The 12,013-nt window shown below is 37.4% G+C and overlaps 1 protein-coding gene and 1 long non-coding RNA gene across 2 annotated transcripts; one reads left to right on the forward strand and one right to left on the reverse strand.

The window, feature by feature from the left end:
• The first annotated feature begins 1,970 nt into the window (after positions 1-1,970).
• On the forward strand, positions 1,971-8,131 carry LOC128213905 (uncharacterized). The gene is made up of 4 exons (XM_052920021.1): positions 1,971-2,229; positions 3,654-3,886; positions 4,288-4,372; positions 4,687-8,131. Exons 2-4 carry the CDS (start codon positions 3,674-3,676, stop codon positions 7,743-7,745), a joined length of 3,357 nt encoding a protein of 1,118 aa, XP_052775981.1. The 5' UTR covers positions 1,971-2,229; positions 3,654-3,673; the 3' UTR covers positions 7,746-8,131.
• A 1,780-nt stretch (positions 8,132-9,911) lies between these two features.
• On the reverse strand, positions 9,912-11,391 carry LOC128213911 (uncharacterized). Its single transcript, XR_008257821.1, has 2 exons — positions 11,094-11,391; positions 9,912-10,359 (listed from the first exon to the last, which is right to left on the reverse strand). It is a non-coding gene; the product is annotated as an uncharacterized LOC128213911 (long non-coding RNA).
• Between the last annotated feature and the right edge of the window lie 622 nt (positions 11,392-12,013).

Genomic DNA, 12,013 nt, shown 5'->3' on the forward strand with positions numbered 1-12,013 from the left:
TTAGCAATACTTCGTATCCCGGCCACAACGTTTTTAACACGTAAATGCCATATGGTAATGGGAGTTAAATAATTTTATTCACAATTTTGTACTGCACCATTCGTAGGCGTTTGTTCAGATAAATGGACTTTTTCAAACTTTTTATTCGACATATATGTTATAATATAGTAATGGCTGTCCATCCGACAAGGCAAAATAGCATATTTCGCATTTCTGTGACAGCTCTTGTCCTTTATGACGGGATTATAAAGTTGTGTACTTGAAAGTGATGCAGTCTAATTGGCGCATTTTGCAACAATTTATCTATCATTACAGCTCATGAATACGCTTGAAGTAGATAATAGCATAAGTGTTGCGGTTAAGGCTATCTTATGCATATATTCAAACGGATTGTTTTATGACAGGATATGCGAGATTTTGCACGGAATTCAATTTTATTACCACAAATAAAAGCACGCGCCTAAAGTTAACTTAGTATTTAGTGCGAGTGAATTAGTGCGATAGTCAAGTTTTCGAATCGTAATCATTCGTGTGAAGTTAAGCTTGTCTACTTTTCGAAACTAAAGCTTTTACAATAACTTCAACCTTTGGCTGTATTCAAATGGTTCACTACGAAGTTAAGTACACATGTTTCCAATGACAAAATTGACATCCGCTTGCAATGCTCATGACTTTGTGTGGTACACATACAACATACACGTTGAGTGAAGTTATAAAGTACATGTATATACATCTATTATGTAATTATGAAAGTCCAATGAACATCTACAAAGTGAATTGCAAATATGATCACGAACACTTGTCCTTATACAACTTGTGAATTAGGAAATACTTGAGGTCTCGAGTGAGACTTATATTAGTGGATATTGCGTTATCAAAGACTGTGCGGTTTACGGCAGAAGTGAGGAGTTTATGGGGTCCTTATTACGGCATCACTTTCCCAAACACTTTCATGAAAGCACTTATTCTAAAACCAGATACTTTAAGTAATGGTTTTAACGGTTTTGAGAAACTTCGGCATTGGCAGGAATTTGCGTTGACGTACGTTTCCGATACTTGTTACAAGTTTGTCAATTTGAATGAAAATACGTTATTTCGTGAATTTTGCTTATCCATTGGCTTGGAAGTTAACACTATTTTGTATTCAAAATTATATGTTGTCGAATCGGATAAAAAGACGTTATTTCGTGAATTTTGTTCATCCACTGGCTTGGAGGTTAACACTATTTTGTATTCGAAATGATACGTTGTCGAATCGGATAAGTACACTTAGGGCTATTTCTTTTAACAAGGTACATCGGTTGATTTCAACAAAGCTTGGGCCAGGAGACAAGATATAATGTCGAACACTTCTTTCTCTAGAGCATCAAATTAAAGTGGTTACATGGCTTGGCCACGTTTATTTTAGTAAATGCATATAAACTATCGCTTATCTATAAATGTATTTTTGTTTTAAACGCACAAACTTTGACTTAACACCTAATACTTTAATATAGTGCTGTTTTGGAGGGACCCACTAGTTATCATGCCGCATTCATATTATAACGGAACTATACATTATACATTATAAACAGCCTAGCCAGGGCCGGATTTCAACTGGTTGAAATATTTAGTTAGTCTTGTCGTGCTTCTGCGCGTTGTATATTAACAGTTCCAAAGTCAAACGTTCAGTTATCGATTTCAATGTAATAATAATAATAATAATAATAATAATAATAATAATAATAATAATAATAATATGATGATGATGATGATGATGATGATGATGATGATGATGATGATGATGATGATGATGATGATGATGGCCTAAATTGCTCCCATTTCCAGAAAAGGCAGAATGATTTCATTGAAAATCTCTTCAGTGTTGTATCATATTTCAAAAACAACCATTAAACCTACTAATAAGGTTAGAAACAAATTAAAGGACTGATTTCCTGTTTTTAACCCAGAATGCATGCACGACCACTCAAGCTACTTCGTTAGGAAGTTGGATTGTATCTATGAAGCGAACTTTTGATCCGTACATTAGTAATTATCCCTAATTTGGAATAACTAGCTTATTTCACTTCTACAGTGACATTCGGCATCGTGACAGTGCTGGGATCATTTCAGACTGAGATGAAACTTCATTCGGTGTGGATGTACTGGAATTAAGCGGATGTAACTGAAGACAGTGCATATAACTGAAGTTGGATCTGCACATAACTGCCTGGTTATGAGAGTTTCGTTGTAAGTTATTAGTTTTTTATAACCATGTATACGACTTTACGCCTTCCATCTTACTTTTGAAATCCAAATCTCAAATGCTATTTATTTATTCATTAATCATTCATTCATTTGTACATTTTTTCAAACTCTTAAATTCAAACTTCTAATTTGTTCTTTGGTAAACTCATCCATTCATATAATATCTTTAATCACCAAATTCATTCATAATACATTTTTAGCTCGACCATTCGAAGAATAGGAGGGCTTTACTACTCGCCCCAGCGTCGGCGTCGGCGTCCGGTTAAAGTTTAAGGGCAAGTTGGGATTTTCACTTTCCAATACCCTTCATTCAATTCCCTTAATATTTCACACAGTTGTTCATGGCCATCACATAATGAGATAAGATAACTCCATATTAACATTTTTACAAACTATAGCCCCTGATTGACTATGGAACTTAGGTTAAAGTTTTACTTACAAGTCCAATACCCTACAATAAATACTTAATACCCCACACCGTTTTTTAGGGTCATTACATAATGAGGTTAGATAACTCCATATTATCCTTTATACAAATTATGGCGCCTGATTAACTTTGGAACTTAGGTTAAAGTTTTAGGGCAGGTTGGGATATTTATTAACAATTTCTATACCCTTCATTCAATTGACTTAATACTTCACACAGTTGTTCAGCACCATCACAAGTTATGGCCCCTGATTGACTTAGGAACTTACTTTAAAGTTTTAGGGCAAGTTTGGGTTTTTATAAAAAAAATCTATACCCTTTATTCAATTGACTTAATACTTCGCACAATTAATGACGACCATCTTACAATAAGGTTACACAGCTCCATTTAAATCCTAAATATTTGATTTCTTTTGACAAGCACATTTTTATATTCTTAACCAGATTTTCACAAAGGGAAAACAAGTTATAAGAATGACTTGTGTCATTGTTTGGGAGGGCAGCGTCAAAGTCACCTTATGTATCGAATAAATTTAGCTAGTTTTAACATCTAGTGACCAAACTTGGTATATAGGAAGAGGTTATAGAGACCTTTCATGAGATTGCGTTTGAGGTCTATAGGATCAAGGTCAAGGTCAAAGTTATTATTAATAGAAAAATGGTTGGTATTGAATAACTTAAGTAAAGGTTGACATATTGCGAGCAAACTTGGTATGTATAAAGAGTTTTTAGAGACCTTTCACGAGATTGTGTTTTGGGCCCCCGAGAGTAATGGTCACTGTTTACTATTTAATTTGATTTAATTTTATTGCTTTTGATAGGCACTTGTATACATCAATATTGTATTCACGTCTAAGTCAAAGCGGCGTAGTCGAGCGCGATGTCTTACGACAGCTCTTGTTAATTATACCGATGGTGGTAAAATTATTAACTAAGACCATGTTTTTTATGAATTAATTATCATATTTCTTTCCTTTAGACCGGGTCAAAACTCTAAGTATGGACTGTCTTAAACTCGACCAAGGTGAGATCGCTGATTGTCGCCCGTCCTTGGTGTTCGAAGATGGATCTTATACCATACCAGAATTGCTCGACTCGCACCTGCTCCCGGTAGTTGCGCAGTACGACAGTGCGCACATGCCACTTCCGTTCCACGAATTCAACTTTGACCTGTCGCAGCCTTTGATGCTGTACAAAAGGAGAAATATTCAGGTGATCATATATGTTATATTATATGCAACAATCTAGTCTGTAAATATGTCATTGTTGCTCTAAAACCAGCATGCTTGTTTCATCTTACACTCTTATATATACACATATACATATGTAAGTACGGGTCTGTAAGTACAGGGTAACAGTGCGTGTGTCGAACTATAATCGTGTATCACTCTCTCAAGAAGTGGGTTTTGTGTTCGATCCCGAGCCTTTGAGCTTGTTGACGATTAGTACTGGGCACGTTTTAGAAATTGTAAACTGTTAAGCATATTATAAAACTGTAATAATTTGGTCGTATGTACAAAGGTCTGATAGAGTTAATGCTACAATTTCATCTGTGAGACCTTTTATACCGAATTGTATTTGAAACTGGATCGGGTGTTTTTACATGTTCACAGAAAGTTGCAGCCAGGTCCCTGTACATCCACGATGACAAGTACGAGGAGATTGGGGAATCGCTCCTCATACCCGAGGATTATAAAGGTACACTTAAACTATTGTAGATCAAAGTAAACAGTATATAGCAATAAAAGGATTTTTTGAGAATTAATAGTTGAGTCACTAAAATTCATTGCATAAATTCAGCAACTTTTCAAACCGTAAAACACAACCATTAACGTCGATGGAGCCTTATGCGTGCGTCTAGCATGAATGATATTTGCTGTTTTAGTTTTAAAGTGGGTCAAGGTTAAGACAATACATCCTTGGAGTGTATCTCTGTACTGAGCAACACTCGTGGTGGTGTTAGTTTACATATAACACATTGATATTCACTATTATAAATAATGTGATTTAAGGTTGGTTCGCGGTCCTTCAGCGCGTGACCGGGAGCACGCGAGCCGACGACAGCGTTCCCCACTTCACCGATGTAGAGGAGGTGGCGAACTCCAACACAGACCGTTTCCTCATAGGCGGCACAAAGAAAGTGAGCGGCCTGCAGATCATCGACAACTCCCTCATGCCGCTTAAACACGAACAGCGCTATTTCCTTCCGGGAGACGTTTTGACGAAAGAGAAGGTATTCTATGGAGAGACGAAGAAACGCTCGCGGTTGTTCCGGAAACCGAAATATATTACAGAAAAGTTTCTCATGTGCAGAGACGAGTCCGATCGCGATGTTCTCCTGCCATTTGAGCAGAAAGGCATTTTCTACCAAGTGTCACATAAGTACGGAAAGGCACAGAAGAATGTCATGCAGATGAGTGATATCGTTGCTAGGAAACTCACCCCGAGAATCATCAAGCTTGTGTTCGGACGGTTTCCCATTACACCGTGCTCTTTTACAGGTCTCATGAAAGCAGAATCTTCCAAAATCGAGACTTCTATCATCGCGTCAACTGTTATCAATACAAAAAACATCCTTATGGAGATTCCGTTGTCATCTAACATTTCTTTTCGCGTGGCACTCACGGACAACGCGTTACGCCAGAACGCGTGTTACAGGAGTGCGATCAGTCTGTGTGCGGAACGCGCTATAACGTATATGCGCAACATAAAGGTCTGCTACAACTTCACCGCTGATGATTCTGAAGAAGAAACTACATATTGGGACCAAAAAGAGAATAACTTTTCACCAACATTGAAGCGTGTGGCTTCCATTAAATGCGAACCGATCGAGAGACCGCACAAACCATTGAAGACTTTTCTATCATTTCAAGATGACAATTTAAACGACAGAACTAAAAATTCCCACGAAACTTTACGGCGGGGATTCTCAGCTGATTTAAACGACAGTGTTACCGTAAGACCAGCGAGATGCGCTTCAACGGGTCGCATGAGTTTCTGTCTAGGGAACAGTTATCTGACAGTACCAGTGTTCGAACCTGGTTTTGACCTGAAGCGAAACTCTGGTAACAACAACACATTTTCAGAAGCAATATTCACCACAAGAGGTGGTTCGCGGATTTCATACAACGGAATGTTCTTTGAAGAAGAAGAAAACAATGAAGGAGAAACACCGTCACTTGATTCCTCGAATGCTACGATACCTCCTTCAATGTCATCGACCAGGATTGATTCATACGTAAATGCAGTTTCTCCCCCGCCGATGTCCCCAGCTTCTGAATTTGAGGACTACATTCCGGTATCCGCCTGCCGAGGGCCGAACACGCAGCCACCGGACTCATTGCCGCCTCCGCCACCGCGGTCCTCTAGCACGAGTGGCGTGTCATCGGGAACCTCATCACCGTCGGGCGTCGGGACATCTTCACACAGGGGGTCGAACGAATCATTTGAATATGCTGTTCCAAAAATTGAAGACCCACAAACAATTCTTTCTAACATACAAGAAAATAACAATAATGCATCAGCTACAACAAACTACACCGATTCCGTTAAGCCGAAAGTACGACGTCCATCAACGTTTAATTTTTCCGAAGGTTGCCTCGTGAAACCAACGTCAGTCTCCACGCTTCCCGGATGTGACGTCATTGAAAATATTCGTGATCACGTAGTAGAGGATGGAAGTCCGGTATATGAAAATATTAAGTCGTTGATGGAGATGGTTGCACATCTGGAGTCACTGGAGACAGATATGGAAGTCAGAGATGACATTACACCCAGAGACACGGACAGTGAACAAGATAATGACGTTGAAGACATTGCTCCAGAATGTGCCCTTCAGAAACAAACAGCTACCAAAAACAACACATGCAACGTTATTGCATCGCCTAAAGTTGAGAAAACATGCATGGCAAATGCTTCAAATTTACTATCTCTTGAAGATGAAAATATGAACTGCAAAGCAATTGAAAGTGATTTTAAACTCCCCGTTGAAATACGTCATGCGGATGAAACGGAATCTGACTGTGTCTCTTTCGATAAGTTTGACAGAAAAGACGACGATACCCTCTGTAATGATGTTGATATCTTTTCAGATAACACGGAACCTGACTTAAAAAATATTGATGGCCATATTGCTGACATAACGTCCGTTTCTGAAGTTGACATTGCTGAAAAGAGCGATCAGCCGAGTGAACTGAATACAGTAAGCAATGCCATTTTATTACCAAATTATGCTGAAAATGTCGACAAAAGTCATCCAATACATGAACGAGATCTCGTGTGTACTGAAACAGACTGTAGTACCGAGAACACGCTGCCTGGGAATTGTAATCGAGAACTGGATGATATCAGCTTTTCAGAATGTAATAAAAATGATGTTGAGGCGGATGCTAAGTACAATACAGAGCATACGATCGAAAGGGCTGTTCAGGAACAATATACGTACAACGAAGACAACTATTTGGAATATCCTGCAGACGGTGAAACTATCTGTAATAATAACTTGGAGTTCGACAACATTTTATTTGGTGAACAGAACACTGATACAAGTGTGATGCCAGATATCAATGATCTTTGTCCGGTCACCACTGAGACAACTACTGAATTAGTAAGTGAAATCGACGAACACTGTATGGATATTGCTATCGAAACAAAGACGGAAGGTTCCTCAAATGACGAACCAAATGACTCAGATGTGTCTGGCATTGACGTTAGTAATAACGTAAAGCCATCTGACACATCAAATCCTTGGCGTGTTGCTGCTAATAGAATGACATTAAATGAAGAAATCCCAGAAAAGACAACATTTTCTCCAGTAACGACTCGTAGTCACATTGAAACGATCTGTAAAGGCCTTCGAGAACTCACAGTTGATGACGTTTCCAGTCGATTAAATACTATTGGTATTAAAGATGCTTCGATTGAGAAAATTCGGGAAATGGGAGTGGATGGGATGAGGTTTGAGGAGGTGTTAGAGGGCACTTTGAACATCCGCGACTGCCTGAGAGGCGTGAATCTGGTCGATCAGCAGAAAATATCCATGTTTATCAGAGGATGGAGAATTGATGTTTAGATTGTTTTGTCGAATGTGTGACACCACTGAGATGAATTTCTTTTCATTTTTGTTGTGTTGAACAAACTTCATGGCTTTCTGTTCTTGTTTTTTTTAACAAACGTGGCCACTCATAAATATATATATATATATCGTATGATAATCATTCCATGTATCATGATACAGTAGAAACTCGATATGTCGAACTCTGTTATCTCGATGTTCTGGTTATGTCAACCTTTTCCAAATGTTTTAAGTTATTTTCGATTTCGACATAGCTTATTTTGACTGTATAATTGATTGTACATAATGATATACACATGTATCTTGGCAAGACTGCCAATACCATACAATGATTGTGTTCTTTTGAAGTCATGTTTGCATCATCATTAAAATCTCAATCCACAGTTGTGTTTATTTTTCGATTGATACTGACACAAATCGTAGAACATTACTTTAAAACTGCTATCTACCAGCCAATGCAGTAAATACGTACAGTCAGCACACAAAACAATGATTAATTTAACGCAAAAACAAATAATAGGAAACTTCAAAGGGTGTAAAATGTATACACTTGTATCCAAGTGCTCTGACTCACTGTCAAGTACCATGTTCAAGGATTCTCCACTCTGCGCTTCCGAATTATTTTATATCGCTGTTTGACTATGATATCTACAGAAACCATTGCCATTTTTAAAACGGATGAAAAAAAAACGAAATCAAAGAATATTATACAGTATGCTAGGAAGGATGATAGATAAAGTCGTCCTTGAATTGCGTGCATGTATGCATTATATGTATATGTATATACACATAAGTAAACATTAAAGCAAACAAACTGCATTTTCACGGGGAACTGTTACTATATTTAATTACTTTTTAGTTAAACTGTAATGAAGTATCAACAATGTCCTTTTAATGATATTTATTCGGATATTAGTGTAGTGTGTTATGTAGTTACTGCAGTCCAATTATAATTATGATTTTTTAGGTGGCAACTTTCATTTTGAAAAAAACGTTTCATCCCCGACAGTTATATGCATATAGGTTCGTGCAGTCGCTTCCTGTCGGCAACGCGGCCCGGTTTCGATTCCAGGCATGGGCGCATGTGAGTTTCGTAAGTGGTCACCAAGCTGGAAATATTATTTTCGGGTTCTCCGGTTTCTCACACAACACAAGACCACACTCTCGCGCAACAATCGTCGTAAAAATAAATGAAGTTTATACTATATCTACATAGATCGATGGGATGATACGGGGTCGATATGAAATTGTACATGTCAACATCTTATCATCATGTTCTTTCTTAAAGGCGCACACTATAGGTTGACGCAAAGTTTATAAAAGAAAATAATTTTAATGCATACTTATGTTTAACTAAATTTACTTTAATGATCCAACCAAAACAGTATAAGATTTAGGCACAGATAAAACAATATTAGCGATATTTTGGCGCTATTTTAACTGGAGAATTTGTAGCTAAGTAGCTTTTAATAAAAAAACCCACACCATTTATATTAAAAGGTTAATGTTGGTTAGATCTGTATCTAAATCATACACTTTTTAGGTTTGAGTAATTTGAGTCAAATGAGTTAAACGTGAAAATGCATTAGAAATTAAAAAGAAGGATTGCATCAACATTTCTTGTGCGCATTTTGGATTTAAATATTCAGTGTGTGCACTGTTCAGAGCATAGCAGACCTGGTGCTGTTATATGTTTATATTATTATAACGAAGCTCTCCAAAACATTTCTCAACCCCTACCCAATCAGGCAAAATCTGTAAGCTATAACAACACACGTAATGGGTACATACTTGCTCAAGCACGGAGGCACAAACTCTTTCGCAGAAACGTTGTTTTAAAATATTTAAGTCGTTCATGGAATCCAATATCATCCTCAACTTGGATTTTGGATAATACACAACCAGCGCGAAGCAATTTCATTGACCAGAGTTGGGAGTAGTAACTGTTTTGTAACCGTTTGCCAAGCTGATCGTGCAACACGTATCGTGTGTAAATTGATTTGTAATTGCAACTTATCGGCAAGCTACTTATTGCACGATAGGAGCTCTGCCTACTTGTTACACATCCATGCATTAACGAGAAAGGGAAGAAAACCATGGCCAATAACGTACACATCTAGCATAAATCATATAGAGAGTTGGTACAACAAAAACAAAATAGGGTAGTTTAATAGAACTGTTTGTATTCCCACAAAACACACAACATATAGTACAAATATACCTTCTCGATCACACATTGAGGTTATTATAAAAAATCATTTAAAATACCGACACAAAAACATTATAAATTTATACGTCATTAACATCAGAAAAATACTCGCCAATTGAATAATAGTCCCGAGAATAGCACGGACATCATCCCTGAACAAATATAACCCCAGAAACAAAACTATAAGAACAATCCAACATTGCCAACGATTCATTTGCGCAAACATGGAGTTTGTTGTGGGATTCCTGCCATGCTGGTCCTGCGTGTGTGGTCTGCGGTCTGTTGTGTTGATGTTGATGATGTTATTGATGAAGGGCATACGGGATGATGACTCCGAATGTAGAGGACTGCCTTTCTCTTCTGGCCGAATTTCACCTCGGCGACGTATTTTCCGCATTTTTTCTAAAATCGTTTATGGCTTATGCAGTAAAAAACCATTATGAACGATAACTGATTATTATTCGAGTAGATAGATGTTCTTAAACTGAGTGCTCTAGTTTCAGGATTCAGGCCCCAAATTCTCGAAGGCAGGTTTTAAGAGTAACAAGCTTAAGTAGCTTAATTATTAAGGTAATTTTCAAGCTTAAAATAAATATAAAAAAATAAATAAATAAAAAAATCAGTGTATAGTACACAACATCGATGTATTGATCTTCATCTAACTGCCTTGTGTCCGATCTGAGTATCCTGCTGTGCAGTTTTGGAGGTTTTATTATAGAAATGGACCCAAAATCGCCCTGAGCCAATAAACAAATACACAGGAAACTGGCCCCTACTGTGACACCATTGTAATTAGCAGGAGATGCACAGCAGGGGATTGTCATGCCAAACATTCCTTAAACTAGGCTTTTAATCTTGATTTTACAAAATACAAAATAGTTTATCGTGATTATCATAAAGTTAATTTCCGTTTGGAGTCCAAACACTCATGCGAATGTATTTATTCCACAAACAATACCAAACAAAAGTGGTGAGCTTAGCTATATCCTGTTATAAGGGACTTAAGATGTTTTGAGAAATTCGGGCCTGGTAACAAGTGTTTCAAACCACTGCGCTTATAACATAATTCCCGACATCGATATCAAATAATACGCAAATAAGAACACTAGTGCACACGTAATCTGTAGCCATCTTACCCGTGTCTTTACGAATCTGAGCCATCCGTCTCATGTCTATCCAATACGGTTCAAATCGTGTATTAATCAATCCAAGGTCTAGTAGTTCATCTGAGTCTTGACTCACTTCCAAAAAATCTGATATATCCCTTGGCTACGACCGCCACCTATCCGGGTATCTCTCTTGCCATTCCCATGTCACAGCCATAACGTATATGCCTACTTTCGAATTCAAAGAGCCACGTCGATAAGAGGAAGTGGTATCATATTTCAATATACTAGTAATCGATAACCTTTCATAACAATGTATTGAGTATTATTTCACAGCCTCGTCTCCTATAAATATCACAGACCCCATTTTTCCGTAGTGGGTCAGTAACAGGCCAAATAACTGATTATCAATAACCTTTCATAACCATGTATTGAGTATACTATTACACATACTTATTTAGGGGAATTAAATTTATACTAGTAGGTAGACTTGATTGTAGGTATCAAATCCAATTAAATGTGCATATATATCTGGCTCACTCAATTTCTCTTTAATTTGAAACTTTTTGATACTTAATGAATTAGTAAAAATCTTAAACCGTACATCTAGATAATGTTTGAGAGAATAGTAGTTGAATAAGATGGTTTCTATGTAAACGGTTTTAACCTAAAGACCAATGTCACTGGGATCTCAGCAGACTGTTATTTAAGTTCGTAAAGTGCACTCTCACAGATTGACCGTTTTGACAACATTTTGGTATTGGAATGAGTCATATTTTCGCGCATGTCTGAAAACCACTGATATAAGACTGCTGACAAAAGCTCAGATCGCATATTTTCAATTTACGGCCAAAAACTGATGTTTTATGGCTAAAAAGCGTTACTAAAGCTTAAAAAATGAGTTTATCAGCATAAACGGTCAATCTGTGAGAGTGCAGCTTTAAGAACAT

Source organism: Mya arenaria, chromosome 13 (genome assembly GCF_026914265.1).
Source record: "Mya arenaria isolate MELC-2E11 chromosome 13, ASM2691426v1".
Classification (NCBI taxonomy): domain Eukaryota; kingdom Metazoa; phylum Mollusca; class Bivalvia; order Myida; family Myidae; genus Mya; species Mya arenaria.